At 36.4% G+C, this 18,716-nt stretch overlaps 1 protein-coding gene across 5 annotated transcripts in view; it reads right to left on the bottom strand.

Moving 5' to 3' along the window:
* Positions 1–18,716, bottom strand: part of PLA2G4A (phospholipase A2 group IVA) — a 151,813-nt gene that overhangs the window by 72,094 nt on the left and 61,003 nt on the right. For all 5 annotated transcript variants that reach the window (XM_041725655.1, XM_041725629.1, XM_041725646.1 and 2 more), the window contains 3 exons: positions 17,021–17,169; positions 16,189–16,302; positions 3,300–3,337 (listed from right to left, as the gene is read on the bottom strand). In XM_041725655.1, the coding sequence (XP_041581589.1) occupies positions 3,300–3,337; positions 16,189–16,302; positions 17,021–17,169 (301 nt within the window). The remainder of the gene's footprint in view (positions 1–3,299; positions 3,338–16,188; positions 16,303–17,020; positions 17,170–18,716) is intronic.

An 18,716-nucleotide genomic window follows, 5' to 3' on the forward strand; every position in this document is an offset into this window, starting at 1 on the left:
AATAATTTTTAAATTTAAACTCAATTAGCCAATAATAGTACATCATTAGTTTCAAATGTATTATTAATAATTTTTATGAAATATTTGAAGTATCTATTTTCCAGTACTTGGGTGAAAGGCAAAGTAACAATGTTATCATAAGTTCATTTTGGGAATATAAATCTGCAAAAACACTTTGGAAGTGCTTTAGTGATGAGCACCAAAAATAATAAAAATGTGTATTCCTATTGACTAAGTAACTCTATTTTTGGACATCTACTTTAAAAAAATTAACTGTAGGGCTCCTGGGTGGCTCAGTCAGTCAAGCATCTGCCTTCCACTCAGTTTGTGATTCTGAGGCTCTGGATTGAGCCCCCGTGTTGGGCTTCCTGCTCAGAGAGGAGTCTGCTTCTCTCTCTGCTTCTCCTGCTCATGCTCTCTCTTTCTCTCTATGTCTCTCTCAAGTAAATAAATAAATAAATAAATAAAAATCTTTAAAAAATTAACTGTAAATTTTGAAAAGATCATTTAACCATATCATCCAATAATTAAAAACATGGTCAGTATATATTAAAACATTGGATTACACAGTTATTAAATTTGATTATTGAGGCTTAGGTAACAAGGAGGAAAAGAGGTAAGAGTGAATGAGCATTTTTTAAGTCAAGTCTTAGGGTAAACTCTCCATTATTTATTATAATATATTAGATTGAGTACCTTCTAACCACTTTAAGAAATAAAAATCTCATTAGCACAGTTGTCTCTGTTAATCTACCTCAATTGTGTTTCCTTTTCTGCTCCTTAGAGTAACCATTACCTTAGACTTGCTCTTTACTATCCAGTGTGTTTATTTATAATTTTATAGTATATATTTACATCGCTAAGTAATATATAGAGTCATTTTACATGTTTTTAATTTTTTTATAAATGCTATCAACTGTATGTATTCTGCAATTTCTTTTCCATGGAACATTTTGTTTTTGAGATTCATATAAATAGATATAGAAATAGAAAAAATTCTGAGATGCCTGAGTGGCTCAGTGTTGAGCATCTGCCTTTGGCTCAGGGCGTGATCCATGAGTCCTGGGACTGAGTCCCGTATCGTATTGGGCTCTCTGCATGGAGCCTGCTTCTCCTCCCTCTTCCTGTCTCTGCCTCTCTCTATGTGTCTCTCATGAATAAATAAATTAAATTAAAAAGAAATAGAAATAATTCAAACATTTTTACTACTGTGGAGTATTTCCATTATATGATTATAGTATAATTTATTTATCCATGCATATTGAGGTTGCTTCTAATTTCTGTAAACTATTACAAACAGTTTTACTATGAATATGTGTTACACATGTGGAAAATTTTTGTTTCGTATTAAATAAAATAATACTTTTTCTAAAGAAGATCTCATTAAATCATCACCATATGCTTATAATGCACTGTTTTCTTATTTTACAAATGAGTAAAAAAGTGATTAAAAATGTTTCAACTGTTAACATAATTAGCAAGAGGCAGATTTAAAACCAGGGCTTCTTATTCTGGAACTCATGCTCCTTATAATATACTATGATGATCACTCTCTTATATTAAGCACAAGGAGTATGATTTAAAAAAAAAATCTGTGAACAGAGCAATGAACAAAGATGTTTAAAGATATTAGATGGGCACTGAGGTGGACACTTGACGGGATGAGCACTGGGTGTTTTTCTGTATGTTGGTAAATTGAACACCAATAAAAATTAATTAAAAAAAAAGATATTAGCAAAAATATGTAAAAGAAAATTTTAAAATGTTGAGTAATTTTATAAATATAGTAAGAGAAGTTTGGTTCATTTATTTCTTCTTTCATGTATTATCTCTACTTTTTTTTTTTTTTTTTTGTATTTGCCAATATATAGCATAACATCCAGAGCTCATCCCATCAAGTGCCCCCCTCAGTGCCCATCACCCAGTCACCCCACCCCCCCCGCCCACCTCCCCTTCCACCACTCCTTATTCGTTTCCCAGAGTTAGGAGTCCCTCCTATTCTGTCACCCTCACTGATATTTCCCACCCATTTTCTCTGCTTTTCCCTTTATCTAATTTTCTTTCTTGATTTTATTTTATATCTAATGGAAGACATTCCATTGAAAGTTTTTTCTTTAAAGAACATTTCCATTTCAGCGTCAAGACAAACACATAAAAATAGAGTTTGATTAAAATTCATTATAAACATACTGTAAATTGCTTCTGGACACATGTACCTTATTTAGTTGAGTTTTTTCCTACATTTTTTGATAACTATGCTTTGTTACAGCAAATTTCTTTTACATAATTAGTCCTAATTACAGCAATGAAGATAATTTTCCATTAAGACAAACAGCATGACTTCCTTGTCAGATAAAAATTTTTCTTATCTCATGCTAAAATATACCACTTTTAAGCAAGAATCAATACATGCAGAATAACACAACTCAATTACTAGGACTGTCTTTTGGTACTTCCTGACAAATCTTGAGGGACAGTGGTAATTTATGTAATAATTTACTAAGTTGAATCAACATGTTACTGGAAACAAAATAAGAGAAAGAAATACTAACCAATATCAATGCAGCCATCTTCATTCATTTGGCAAATCACATGAAAGAAGAATGTTATATATTTGGGTAAATTAAATGTGTACTATTTACTTGGGTAAAACCCACTTCAACAGGGGAAGTTCAAGGAGACCCAGAGAGTTTGAGGGAGGTGAGATGTAGTGAACTCAGTGTTAGATCCTGCTAATTCTCCAGGCAGGCTTGACTCCCCTAAGATGCACCATTTGAAAATAAATAAACGATTTTCCAACATTTGTTTTGGAGACCACTTTGAAAGAGCAACATGCTTCATGGAACTTTACTATTTGTAGTCCTACTGATCTCCATGAACAAAAACAGTCTCAATTTTCAGTTTTTCATTTTTATAGCTTCCTGTTTAGTTTACTTTCATGTTTTTGAATATATATCTGAAACAACAATGAAGAATAGGCTTAAATAACCATATCTGTTCATTTCTACGGGAAATGAACCTGAAGGAGGACTATTTCTAAAAGCCCTTATTATTGACCTTCTAAGCCCTAAACTTTATTATTTAAAGACCAAACTACAGGAAAATTAAGTAAAGATATGCAATTTATTAGTTTTTAGTGCAGTAATCATTAGGGAGGAGTTAAAGAAAAGTATAATGTGTTTTTTATGTTCAAAGCTGTCAGAATTATTTCATATTTTCAAACTTTACCCTTTAACAATTAAAATAAGTCAGCAGATCACTCACAGTATTTTCCACCCAATGAAATATAATGCACTTACCAAACTTCAAGAGACATTTCCAGAAACATTTCAGTGACCTAGACAGATGTATTAATCAGATTAGGTCATAAAATGGATGTGTGTTACATATAATGCAAACAAGGTCAAAACAATTTTTGAGTGCCAGGTTATTTTTAACCTAAAAGAATCCTAAAACTAAAAGTAATAAAGTTTCATGAAGACCCTAAATTATGAATGCATTTCAATAAATATATATATATAGCTATATTTTGTGATATAAATCTATTTAATTGGTCATTTTAGTAAACATAAGAATTGCCTCTGGTTAGTTTTTCCTCCTTTGTTAAAATGAAGTAGTTGAGTTCTACAATCATTATGCATGAAACATAAAAACTGCCTGAGTGCTAAAAACTATGAAGATGTTGTGCCTATTTTTCAGGAACTCCCCGTGGGTCAAGAAAGCCTAGCATTTGTGCATTTATGACAAGTGTGGGCTGTAATAAACTGGAGACAGAACACCTATCCAAAGTGGCAGCAGGACCAGAAGCCAGCTCCTGTGGCCAGCTCAGGAAGCATCTTCAAATGGGAGGTGAGTCTCAGGTTTTTATTTTTCAACACTGTGTGAGCCACCCAAGTTTATGGGAGTACCCAGTTCTGCCAACAGGCCAATTTTGGATTAATGGAAAAGACAGTGATTAATATCTACAGAGAAAAAGGTGTATTAAACGGTGTCTTTCCAGAGACTATCTATCTGTTGTATGGAAAGATCCTCTCAGTATTATCCCTGTCATTAGTTAGGAATAATGTAATTTTATATTTTTTAAAAAAATTATTTAAATGCAATTAACATATAATATATTATTGATTTCAGAAGTAGAATTCAGTGATTAATCAGTCTTATATAATACCCAGTGCTCATTACATCCTGTGCCCTTCTTAATGTCTATCACCCAGTTAGCCCATTCCCCCACTCACCTCCCCTCCAGGAACCATCAGTTTGTTTCCTATGATTAAGAATCTCTTCTGGTTTGTCTCCTTCTCTGATTTCGTCTTATTTTATTTTTTCCTCTCTTCCCCATGATCCTCTATTTTGTTTCTTAAATTCCACACATGAGTGAGATCATATGATAATTGTCTTTCTCTGATTGACCTATTTTGCTTAGCTAATATCCTCTAGTTCCATCCACGTTGTTGCAAATAGCAAGATTTCATTTTTAATGGCTGAGTAGTATTCCACTGTATGTATATACCACATCTTCTGTATCCACTCATCTGTTGATGGACATCTGGGATCTTTCCATAGTTTGGCTGTTGTAATTTTAGATTGTTATGAGAACCAAATGAGAAAATGTTTTGAAGGCTGCTGCCTAATTGTAAAAAGGTGCTATAATTTTTATTTTATCAGTTAGCATAGAATATAGTTAGAGTGAATCTGTCCAATACCTTCAGATGGAACTCAGATATGCCTCTTAAAAGGTGAAGAGGATGTTTTTAGAAGCAACACAAAATGGTATAGATTATTGGCTTTGTGTTCTTTTTAGTTTCAGAGGATGGAAAAAAACAAATTAGAAGCTTTCCAAAAGGTTAAAGTAAGTTCATGGCTAATTCTCAGGACTGCATTTTATGAGTAAGAAAAAGGTACTGAAATCATCTGTACAAGAATTTGCCTCTCCCACTAAACTGTAAACTTTATCTTACACAAATCTCTATTAATAGTTCACTACACAGTTTGGTAAATAACACATAATCAATAAATACCTATTGAATTACTGCGCATGTGTGCATGAGGGGAGCACACAAGGCAATATTTCCTTGTCAAGAAACATTTCATTGCTGCTAAATATAAAATCATGGGTTGGTCTAACACAGACGGCGGTTCCAATGAAATCCTATGACCTTTATGTATCAAAGGCAGCATATCAAATTACTTTTAAGTTAACAAAATATTCAAGAATCCTGGTACAAATAGAATTACACATGCCCAGATGAATCAGAGTTCAGTTTTAAGTCAAAAAGGTGACTGGCTTCTAAACAATTAACATAACTGCTTTCTACCAGTGCAGCACTGCTCAGACCATGTCCCAGAATATCATGTCTACTCCCTATTTCTAAATTTCAAATAGAATCTTTCCCAAAGAGGGCTTGGAAAACTTTATAGTGAATGAGGTTGCTTTGGATATTTAGGGAGAAAAACAAGACATGGGTAAAACATGGTCTGTTTTTTTCCCCAAAAAAATATATATATAAAAGCTGGGGTTAAATGAGACTAGATTTATTGTTTCTATCTCCAGAGGGCAAACATATCACAGAAGAATGGAAACTAAAAGAACAATGTTGCAACCCTTTGTGAAGTTTTCTAACAAATGGAAAGATTCAAGGCTGAAATGGGCTTCCTAGTCCAAGGTACTGCATCGTGACACACTTGAGAAAAAGATGGCTCCCCCAACTGGCAGGTCCCTAAACAATTTAGATCTTAAGATATTCAATGTCTAGATATATCTAATGTCTACCTGTCCTGACAACTTAATAAATAAAAGGGAAAGCAACTGTGCTATGTTCGTGGTCATATTTGCCTTCTGCATAGAATGTCTACATATACCCACAGTGCTTCTTGGCTAAGACATTCATAATCCTACACTGATTGATAAGACTTTCTAAATGAAGGCAGGATAAGAGAAGGGAAGACACGGGATTTCCCCACCATGTGGAGCACTACAGAATGTGTTGTGATGGGACTTGTCAGACGGGATCCTCACTTCCACGTGTTGCCCAAGTGGATCACCCACCATCTGGAGGAAATTTTAAATTCTCCCACTTGTGCTATACTTAGACATGCGATGAAGATTGACATTTACAATCCCTCCACACCCTTTGACCCGAAACTTGTAGTTCAGATACAATAGCCACAAAAATATGTACTTCCTGTGAGGCATTAAACAAGTATTGTAAATTCCTTCCCACACACGGCATCATGGTCTTCCACATTGCTTGCAGTATCAAAGCAGTTTGAAGGAAAGGTGACCAAGTCTCTCTGGCTCTCTCCCCCACCCCCATAATGCTTTGCTAGAAGCCAGACAAATGAGAAGAACTCCACCTCTTCTAGGAATTATAAATGTGAGAAGCAGACTGTACTCATTGTACATTCTTGCAAAAAACAACAATCTCATCTTTGAATTCCACAGCGGAAAGCAATTTGAGATGCTTACAATGGAAGCTGTACACCTGGGAGGGAGAAGGTGAGGACCTAGAAGAAAGAAACTATATAAAAGAAGCCACTTTAGATTTAAAAATAATTTTTAAAGTATTTAATCCACTAATTCTCTCGCAAACTTTTCAAGATCATTTTGAAATGATAAAGATAAAGCAACAAGCATAGTGACTGGCATTGAGGAGGTCATTTAAAATTATTATTACAAAAAGAAGCACACAAATGATTTTAAACTTGAGAACCTGTCCTATTAGTAAAGAGCTCTTCAAGTATATTATGCCTTTGCTGATCAGTATACTCCAGCATTTACAACCTTTACCATCAATAAAACATTATTTTGAATTCTGATCCCTCCTGACTTAATGTCCTCTTTTTCCCTCCTTGATGGACAAAAAGAGAAACTTATCACCATGCAGGTTCAATAATCATTTATATCTTTTGAGTGAATTACAGAATATTTTCTGCTTTATTTGTATATACCTGACCTGTACATGATAAAATTAAAGTTGTATTTAAAAATAAGGGCCACTTTTACTAAAAATCATGTTTCCATACACTGCAACTCTATCCAGTGAAGAAGGAAGTGGAGATGGATCTGAACAAGAGGCAATTCAAGTGTAGGGTGGAAATCACAATTCCACCAAGACAAACCAGATCACATCTAGGCAAATTTTGCAAGTTTAAAATTCAATGAGATACTGCTAAAGTCACTTTTTAAAATATATATGATGTTTATTTTTTTTTAATTGAGACGTAACATTTAACATTATATTAATTTCGGGTATATAACACAATGATTTAACTTTTTTATACATTGCAAAATGATCACCACAGTAACTCTAGTCAACATGTATGATTTGTTAATTAAAAAAAAATTTGTATTTACTACCAGGAATCATCTAATCCATTCATCCAAGAATTGTGGCCCCCTAAATATCCCAAATGGTCTTAAAAGATTTGAAAGATTAAAAAAATACATTATTTGCCCTATAGTCATGTTCCACTCTCTCATGCAGGTTTCCTTCTTACATTTGAGGATGATCTCTTTCTCCTTGACATAAGGTCCCTTTTCCGTATGTAGACATTGGAAATTCTAAACCAGATTTCCTAGAGCAATATTATCAAACCAAAATGCTACTTCTTTTTCTACAAATGGGAAGTTCTCAGACTCTAGTTTCTCCTCTTAATTTACCTTCATTACTCCTGTCTGAGCACTTCCCAGGTTTTTTGTATTTCCCATAAGTGTAGTCATTTATCCATTTATCCAAAAACGATTCAAGCACCTCAGGTGTATCAGGCTAGGTATGCAATAGTAATTAAAGTGAACATATTCTGTTCCTTGATGGGCGTTAGGTCTAGTAGAGGACCCAAGGAGACATAACATTCTAAAATGCCCTATAATTTAAAAGTTATAAATTAGGAAAGTGTCAAAAAAAGACTCACTTAGGTTTTCATTGCTGGCACCCCCAAATAAAAATGTGTTCTCTCTTAAAGCCAGGAATGCCTGACCTATGTCTGAACTCTGACCTGCACCCATCTGCTGGCACTCACATCTTAGCCAAACATCCCCCAGAATTCTCATAAAAGTATACAGTTCTCTTGTTTCCCTTCCAAGCTCTGTTTTGTCTCATTCACTTAACTAAATTGTAGCCTTAGTCTTCATAGGTCAATACAGTTTCCCAAAGAAAATCATCCTGACACTTCACATTCTGAATTCAGCATCAAAACTACCATCTTTTTAAAGCTTTGCCACTCTCTCTTCTATAGAACCTCATTAATTTTCAAATTTGCAGTCATGGATAAGCAATAACCAAAGAAAGCAATCAGCCAGAATCAGATGTCACAGAAGCCATGAGACAAGGCTATTTTTAACCAATACCACCAACATCTAAATAAAGAGGGCAAATAAAAGCACTGTGCCATGTAAACTTTAGAGGCTATACCTCCCTCAAAGAATTGGCCAAAACAAACTAATTTCATCTAAAGAATAAAGAAGTGTACTCTTACTTATCGTACTTTAAAACCTCTGCATTTTTAAGATTCTCTGAAGTGGGTCACTTTGTTTACCCAAAACACGCCAAATTCGAAAGCTGTTATCTCTCCATATCTTATTCTATAAGCCACAGCCACACGTGATATATTCAGTGATGGATGACTGAAATATTTTTGGAGTGTGCTAAACGATCACTAACCTTATAGGCTCTACATCTAACTTCACTCTGGTAAGTTCCAACAAATAACTAAGTTTAATAGTTAAGTCCGTTTCATGAAGCATGGCAAATAGTTAAATCTGGCCAGTTACAATTAGAATGAGAATATCTAATATTTATTTAGTGCTTACTGGGCCAGGCACTGTTCTAAAACTTTCCATTTATTGATTAATTTAACTAAACCACAACGTTAAGAGGTAGGTACTATATACAACCTTGTTTCACAAATGAGGATGCACGGCAAAGAGGAAAAGAAAAAAATAATCTGTTCAACATTAACATGGGGAATAAGTAGCAGAATCATGATTCCAACCCAGGCAGTTGGCTGGCTGACTCTGAGCCTGGAGTCCAAAATAGCAGGTCCTGCCTATTTCTTTCAAATGACAACTCTGAAGCTCTCTCACTTTGTGACTGCAATAAACACAACCTAACCTTAAATGTCAGCTAGAAAAAAAAAAAAAAAATGTGGATCCAGCCCTAAGAATGGCTTTCTCCTAAAAACAACAAATAATGATAAACAACAAAAAAAGTTCAAAAACTGAATGATCACTCGCAGTCTCAGAAAGAGCCAGGTCTACTGTAAATTCCCGCTCTGCAGCTCCAGCTGGTCCTCGCTGCCACCAGCAATCATTCCACTCAGCTCTCACACAGCAGACACAGGAAAGCTGCTGCCACACTGACTTAGCTCAAGTCACCCTGAGCTCCTCATCCTTGTCCCTTGCCACAGAAGTGGTCTGCTAAAGCTGCATCAACCTTTTGGTTTTCACTAGGAAACACTGTTTCTTTGCCTACTAACTTGTTGCTTACTAATAAATACACCTGAGGAAGAAGCCAGATCCTGTTTGCTCAAAATTCCCTGTTACCCAGGCAAAAATCTTCCATGATTCACTGCTATCGGTAAGGAAACATCTAAATTCTAACATCTGAAATTTGAGCTCTGCTGTAGTTTGATCCCAGTGTACCCAACCTTCCTTTATGCCCGTGCTCTGCTCCCATCACACTGCTCTAGGCCCGTTTCCTGAACACACTTGCCCTTCCAAGTCCCATGACTATGAGCAAAGGCTCAGGCTATTCTCTTCACCAAAATGGCCTTCCACCCCATTAGTGATCCAACCACATCCTTCCTTTAAGGACAAGCCTAAACCATTGATAGCCACTCTAACTCCCTGAAACCCCATCCCCCTTCACCGTCCTGTCCTCATCTCCTACCACAATCCCTACTACTCTTTCTCTGTGTGTTCCAGCCATATGCTGTCACTCAACATGCCAGGCAAACTTCCATTTCAGGACTTTCCTACTCAGAGAGACTTCTGCCCCTCCCCCATCATTGGAGATGCTCCTAGCCACATTTTTGGAATTGCATTTGCAACCCCCTTACATACATATACAAACACCTCTTTCCTCCTTCCCTGGTTTATTTGGCACTTATTGCTATCACTATCTAACATAAGTAAGCTTTACTTATTTATCTTGCTTCTTGTCTCTTACTAAATAAAATATAAGTTCCATGAGGATAAGGATTCTTATTGTTTTGTTCACTGCTAAACAGGTAGTTCCTGAAGGCTGTCTGTCACGCAGTAGGTGTTCAATACTTATTTGTGAAATGAATGAATGAATAATTCCTTCTTATAACTCTCATTGTATATATTATGTACACTATTTGGCACTTAAAATTATACTATATAAGTACTAAACTCTAGTGAACGATATGTTAAAGGGTTTAGGTATGAAGCACAGTGTTGTCTGCAATTTGTTTTTGTTTTTGTTTTTTTTAAAGATTTTATTTATTTATTTACTTACTTACTTAGAGAAAGAGCACATGAGCGGGGAGAAGGGCAGAGGGAGAGGAAGAGAGCTAATCTTAAGCAGACTCCCTGCTGCGTGTGGAGCCCAAGGAAGGGCTGGATGACGTCGACATCACTACCCTTGCAGAAACCAAGAGTCAGATACCCAACTGACTGAGCCACCCAGGTGCCCCTGCAATTTGTTTTTATTTTATTATTTATTTATTTATTTATTTATTTATTTATTTATTTATTTTCTTTAAAGATTTTATTTATTAATTCATGAGAGACACAGAGAGAGAGAGGCAGAGACATAGGCCGAGGGAGAAGCAGGCTTCCTGCGGGGAACCCAATGTGGGACTCGATCCCAGGACCCTGGGATGATGACCTGAGCCAAAGGCAGATGCTCAACCACTGAGCCACCCAGGTGCCCCCTCCCAATTTGTTTTTAAATGCATAAAAAAAGTAACACAGTTTGGGGCGCCTGGGGGGAGTATGGTTGGTTAGGCAGCCAACCCTTGGTTTCAGCTCAGATCTGATCTTAGGGTCGTGAGATCAAGCCCAGAGTCAGGCTCCGTGCTCAGCGAGGAGTCTGCTTGAGATTCTCTCTTCCTACCCCTCCCGCTTATGTTCTCTCCCTCTCTTTCTCTAAAATAAATAAATAAATATTTCAAAAGTAAGATGGTCTGATGGATAGGTAGATGGAGAAATGTGTGGCAAAGTAAAATATGGTAAAAATTTTAATTGTAGAATCTCTATGGCAGTAATACAAATCCTTCAAGTTTTTTTATGCTTGAAAATTTTTATAATAAAATTTAGAGGAAAATATAATGCTTTATAATGCTTCCCTGACTACGTAAACTTTAGTTGCCCACCAACTATTACCTATCACATCCCTCTGTTGTATTTTCTTCACAGTAGTTATCTATAGCTCATGTTGTATTGATTATCCTTTGTTTTCTGTTCCTATTTACCTTACCCATTAGAATGCAAGCTCTCTGGGAACCAGAACATCATCTATCATATCCTCTACTTTTTTGCTAATCACCTAGAATACTGCCTAGAACATAACAAGTGTTTAATAACTCCTAAGTAAATTAATGAACATGCCTCATGACACTGCTTATTGTATTACTTATTGGCTTACACATGAATGCCTACTCCTTTCCAAACAGATTATTAGTTCCTTGAAAATGAACTTTTTGTAGCTTTCTTAACATTTTGCAAAGTTTTAGCTGCAAAAATTTAGTTGCTCAAATTCTCATATTAAAAAATAATAGGTCAGTATTTTATTTATTTGTTTTATTTTATTTATTTATTCATGAGAGACAGAGGCAGAAACACAGGCAGAACGAGAAGCAGGCTTCCATGCAGGAGCCTGATGTGGAACTCAGTCCGGGACTCCAGAATCACGCCCTGGGCCAAAGGCAGGCGCTAAACCGCTGAGCCACCCAGGGATCCCCTAGGTCAGTATTTTAAAATCACATAATAAAGAATTTTTTTTTGAGTCCCTGGGTGGGCACAAAATGAAATATTTTTATTATTGCATTATTATTATTTTTGTTTCCATATCTGTAAAATGGAAAGAATTAAACTTTTTTTGAATGAAAATGGTCATATGAAAAAATATATTTTTTCTAAATCATGGAATTTTATAAATTAGAAAGGATCTTAGAAATAAGTTCATCAAAACTTTTATTTTAGAGATAAAATAAGACAGAAAGAGTGATAATCAACATTCAAGAGGGAGATTAGTGACCCAGACAAAATGAGAGAATGGATCTCCCAATTCCCAATTCTCTGAGTGGGTAGAGCAAGCCCCGTGGGAATCTGGCAATCTCCAGTTGGAGACTCCTGTTCTTTCTCTATCTGGCTGCTGGCCACAGAAATCACTCTATGTTGACTCAGTATTGACTTTTGGATGACAAAATTTTGAAGAATTTTTTGCTAATAATGTCTTGGCTGGCAACGTGTTCTCTCTTTGCCAAATCCGAGTGCTTTTTTTTTTTTTTTTTTTTTTTTTTACTGTTTCAGACTGCTATAATCATCTTCAAGAATAGTTTAAAAACTTCTTTTCTCACATTATTCCCTCACAGTCTGTTCTCTCTCATCTCTGTGAACACTGTGGAAAGAAGCCCATACTCCTCTGAAAGATGGGGTTCAAGGGTGAGGCAAGCCTGGAGAGCTTGCATAGGGCCCACCACGTGATCTGGGGAATGCCAGGGGCTCTCCACCCAGCTGTATGCACCTTCCTCCCCTCTACCATCACAGGTCACCAAAACAAACAATTGTCCTTCAGATAGGACTCTTAAGAACAGAGGGAAGAAAAAAATGCTGTTTGGCCAACTGTTTTCTCAGGCACACTAAAGAAACTAATTATGTAAGCTACTTTAAATTCAGGAATGTAGAACATCTTTTTTAGAGCCCGGAGGTTACACAGCTAACCATAGGAAATGACAGGAAGAGAGGAAATGCATGTTTCCCTATAATATCTTCTTTATCATCAGACTGAAGAGGGAGAAAAACATATTTTGGAAAGGCCAATCCATGCTTACAAAGCTCTCAACAACCATTGATGGAGAACCAATCCTAGCAGCATGCCTTCGGAAGGCTGCAGAATGTTAGCCTTCGACCATCTCTAAACTTTACCCCCACCCTCCGCTCATCAACTTGTACCAACAAAGCCTAGTAACTTGCCAGGCCCCAACTTGCTTTCTTCTTTCAAGACTCCATGCCTTTGCATTTATATAGTGCTTAAGATGTTCTAAGTACTATATGTATGGATGTATACATCCATGTGCATATAGGAGTGATATATATTTCTATAACAAAGCATTGTTATATGTTTAATATGTAATAAATTACATAATAAATACATAAAGCAATACATTGTATCTTATGTAATAAGACATAAGTCTGAGTGGCTCAGTTCGTTAAGTGCCTTTGGCTCAGGTCATGATCCCAGGGTCCTGCGATCGAGCCCTGCATCGGAGTCTGCTTCTTCCTCTGCCCCGACCCTCCCCCTCACTTGTGCTCTCTTTCTCTTTCTCACTGTCTCTCAAATAAATAAATAAAATCTTTTTTAAAAAAGCATATATAAAAGTATAATTATGTATGTATATGTCCATGTGCATACAATATTTTTTAATTATTTATTTGAGAGAGAGAGAGCGGGGAGGGTTTAAAGGGAGAGAAAGAGAGAAACCTTCATAGACGCTGCACAGAGCCCAACTGTGCATACAGTATTGTATGTATTTCTACAACCAAGCATCATTATATATTTCATATGTAATACATTTTATACTTAATATATAAATTAACATAGAATCTATATCTTCTGTAATAAACTGCATTAAAGTATAATTAAATAATTACGCCTAATATATTTATAATGTATGTAGAGGTAATATACATTATACTATATATTTTTACATGGATATATTATATATAAATAAAATTAACTCAATTATAAATGAGTTATCATAAACTCTCCTATGAGATATTATCTCCATTTTACAGATGAGTAAATCAAGGCACAGAAGAGCTATTCATCAGGATGAAATAGATAGCGAGGGACGGAACTGACATTACCCATATACAGCGGTCCCTGGCTTCTTCTTACAACACAGTCTGTCTTTATTCTGTCTTCCTACCACACATTCCTGATTGCTGCTTATCTCACCGTGTGGTGGTTTCATTTCTCACATGTTTATATCTCCTATGCCCACTTCCTCTTCCAGTCCCTACCTCACCTCTACCCCACATATAGGTAACCGAGGGAAGAGCTTCCTGTGTCTTATTCTTTATATTCCTTACACAAAACACAGTGGAGGGTACATGGTGGACTTCAATAAACATATGCAAGAGGGATGAATGAAATAACTTTTAAAAAAGTTAAGAGGACTATGGGAGTGTATCTCTTGGCACCGGAGTAAGACATGTAGAAGACAGGCTTCCTGGAGCAGCCGAAGGAGTCAGCAGAGTGTGTGACTAGAGTGTCCTCAAGGCACCCGGGCTGCTCTGCTTGCATGAACTGGTCAGGTAGCCCTTTGGGGTTAAGTTGGTTCCTGAATAGGTATATATAACCTTTTAATAAATATAAGCTATGAATTAACTCTGTAATTAGGTATGCATAACCAGTATTCCTGACCTATAGGATTTTAGTTTATGGGCAAAAGGAGGGAGATAAGAAATCGAACGATTTAAATGACTCATGCCCAATGAATAGCACAGACATTACCTTAGGGCTTCAGAGAAAAAGGAGGTCACCTGAGATAATAACAGTTAAGAAAGGAGGTGAGAGTTAAGGAATAGGCAGTTTGGGTGAAGACAGCAATCTGAAGTCATTCCAAGGATGAGCAAAAATACAGAGCCTCTCCCAACAAGAAATTAATACATTAACCAGCCTTCTGGATACTGATCCATCAGTTACCTACATTTCTTATTGTAAACTACTAAAGTAGTTTCTTATAAAATTCAAACTTCATTGTTTGTGCTGCATGAATAATTTTTCTAGGGCTTTGTTGTTTCTTAATTTTTGAAATTTCATACATATAGCAAACCTAGAAGTGTAAAGAAAACAAACACAACAATTCCTGCTCACCTTTCACTGATGCAGCCCTAATTATTTGAGGATTATCTGAGGTAGAAATATCCCTCCACAGAGGCTTAATCTATTTCTAAACATGTAACCCTGGAACACTTTGGATGTTCCAACAGTTTTCTTTTTCTTTAAAGAAGTATTTATTTGAGAGAAAGAGAGAACACGAGCATGTGAGCAGGAGGAGGGCCAAAAGAAGAGGGCAAATCCAAAGCAGATTCCCCACTGAGAGAGGAGCCTGATGCAGGTATTGATCCCATGACCCTGAGATCATGGCCTGAGCCCTGAAATGAAGAATCAGATGCTTAACTGCCCGAGTGCCCTCCAACAGTTTTCTTTTTGAGCTCACTCATTCCTTCTCTCTCTCTCTCTCTCTGCCATTTCTCTCAAATTTTACATATTCCTTTATCCTCCCAAAAGTTTTGCTAGACCTGCTTGGGTGGAGGTTGTGGGGGGAGGGGGGAAGTTAAAGCCATTGCCTCACTTGAAACAACCACAGAGATTAATGTCTCTGTATTATTTAGTGTATTACCTCAACCAAAGTTTATAAATATCAGAACAATAAAAAGATTTGGACAAGGGCAGCCCAGGTGGCTCAGTGGTTTAGCGCTGACTTCAGCACAGGGCGTGACTCTAGAGACCCGGGATCAAGTCCCACGTGAGGCTCCCTGCATGGAGCCCGCTTCTCCCTCTGCCTGTGTCTCTGCCTCTCTCTCTCTCTCTCTCCCACTCTCTCCCTCTCTCTCTGTGTGTGTCTCTCATGAATAAATAAAATCTTAAAAAAAAAAAAAAAAAGACTTGGACAAGAAGTAAAAGGGCAAACAAAATTTTCTCTTTAAAACAAACACTTAAGGGCACTTGGGTGGCCCAGTCCAGTTAAGCATATGGCTTCAACTCAGTTCATGATCCCAGGGTCTTGGGATCAAGCTTTGCATCAAGCTCCCTGCTCAGTGGGGTGTCTGCTTCTCCCTCTGACCCTCCTCCTTCTCATGCTCTCTCTCTCAAAAGAAAAGTAAAATCTTATTTAAAAAAGCCCAACATTCAAGTAAACAAATAAATAAAATAAATTGCAGAATAGATTTTTATCTGACATAAGGTTGAGAAATAATCCTGTTGTGTTGCTTACCTGGTTGAAAATAAAAGGAACCTCTTTCTTGTCTCCCACTCTCATAGATGATATGGGAAACGTTGCTGTCCCTAGAGTTTCATCCATGACATAATTAGCATCCATTAATGTGACCTGTAGAGATTAAAAGGTAGACTATGAGAAAACGGTTTCTCTTGAATTTTTGGAAATTATATCTAAAGTTTCTACCACATTAAAAAAATGAAAGCTCTTGAATGATATTTAATAGCTTGAGACCTCAATACTCAAAGGGTTATACTTTGTCTTCTCTTTTCTTTCTGACACATTTGCTACTAAAATGATCATTAAAAACTTTTTCATTTTCCTGATTGACTTATTCATTATCATGTTTTCAAAAATGGAACCTTAACCACTCCCTCAGAGGAAATGCTATTTTGGAGTATGAGAAGTAAATTAATGTAGAAAATCCATGCAACCATTTTGGGAAAGATCTATTTTAATTCCTTTTAAAGTTAATTATTTTCAGTTAGAAACTTTAAGTGAATAAAGTTAACTTGTTTTAAAGTCATAATCCCTTGATGATACTGTTATTCTGTTGTCCTTGAACCCTCCTCTTCATAATAGAAAATATGTTTTCTCTAAAACACATGAGGAAGATAAAAGATACTTCCCAGCTCTATCAGACTCTTGTGTTTCCCACTGGATATTCACATCACTTGTTGTACACCAGCTAGCACCCAGTGTAGCAGGCTGCCCAGCTGGACTCCAACTACACCTAACCAAGGAGAAAGAAGGCATGAAAGGGACAAGCTCAAGCAGCAACTTCCACATGAATGATGACCATCTAACAGTCCACAAATGATTCACTGACCTCCAAAACATTTTCTTGATTAGGATCCAAAATAAATTCGAACGTCTCATTCCACACAGGGTTTATGTCATTATTGAAGTGTCTTGTTCTCTTCCTGCTGTCAGGAGTTGAGGAGATAAAAAGTTCCACATACGGATCTGGAGTATCAACTGTAGACAGTAAACACAGGTGAGAAGGAGGCAAAAATGTGATTCATAATTCCTATTTTTATTAATATGTGTTTTCAGATTATTTTTAATGAAGATGCAGTAACATATTTACAATGTCTGAGACAACATACTCCAGAATGGAAGAACATCATAGGTTTGATACTTCTTGCCCACCCTAACAGTCCTAACATAAGGAATCATTTATGAGGTGACTATGAATTCCTATGAATTCCTATGAATTCCTATGAATTCCTATGAATTTACTCAGAATTCCTTTATCCACCTAAAGGACATGTTCAGTCAACACTTCAGTGGAACTGCTTAACAATGAGAACAATCTTACCCAGCAAACTACAGTATAACCTTCACTCCGGGACTATGATGGTGACAAGATAATGGGTTCAGGATCACGGTGCTTGTCTACATTAGAAAAATGATCCTAATTACTTTCTTTGCCAAACAAAATCATGAAACTCAGTGTGAGATAAATATTGTAGTTATGGGGTTGCCTTGGGTAGCTGTACAGGTTGTGCACTGAACAGCTCTTAAGGGCTGGTATTTATATTAGTAATCCACATATGTTTCTGTATTTATTATAGAAGTATTCAATCAGATGGAAGTGGACGTCTTAAGGAATGTAACAGCTTTTTCTTGTACATAAAGGCCTGCTGGAGTCAGGGCATGACGTGGGTGCCATTTTAAATAGAAATAATCAATTGCAAATAAAGGAAGTATTTAAATTTCTTCCATATATATATATATATATATATATATATATATATATATATATATACACATAACAATAAGGCAACTGACACTAAGCAGTGGAAACACTCATCAGTCCCTCCTTAGCGGTTCCATTGAACCCTTCACCATCTTACAACATTCCACACACTACATTTTATAGATGTAATTACACATTTATCTGTCTTTTCCTACAAGATTCAACAACTTGAGGGGAGTGATCAAGTCTTACTCATTTTTTATCTCTTCAGAACCTAACAACTATCACAATATTTAAAGGTCTCCTAATGTAAGGAGTCAGTTTTTCTCTTTAACACATCCTCTCCCATGTGACCATTGTAATTCATAACCACAAAAACCAACAGTTGAGCAATGACTGCTAGGATCTCTGTCAAGCACTTTATACACTTTAGTCACGTTCAAATCTCCTTTTTTTTTTTTTTTTTTTTTACGTTCAAATCTCCTAAAGGCACTCCAAGGTAGGTGCTCTGTTTTGGTGTTGAGGTATCAGGAACTGAGAGATGTTAAGCAATCTAATATCCAGCTAGTAAGTCTCAGAGGAAGATCTGGCTGCCACATTGTTTTAATGACATCATGCTCTTAAGTGCTAAAAACAAGATCATAAGGTAAGCATTGCTATTGAAAGAGGAGTTGGGACTTAGAGTTATGGAAAAGAGGAGGAAAGGATAGAAGGAGGAAGGGAGAGAGAGAGAGAGAGGGAGAGAGGGAGAAGAGGTAAAGAGGGAGGGACGGGGGAGAGAAAGAGAGAGAGAGGTGGCGCAGAGATCCATACAAAAAGATGT

This window comes from Vulpes lagopus, chromosome 1 (genome assembly GCF_018345385.1).
Source record: "Vulpes lagopus strain Blue_001 chromosome 1, ASM1834538v1, whole genome shotgun sequence".
In the NCBI taxonomy this organism is placed as follows: Eukaryota; Metazoa; Chordata; class Mammalia; order Carnivora; family Canidae; genus Vulpes; species Vulpes lagopus.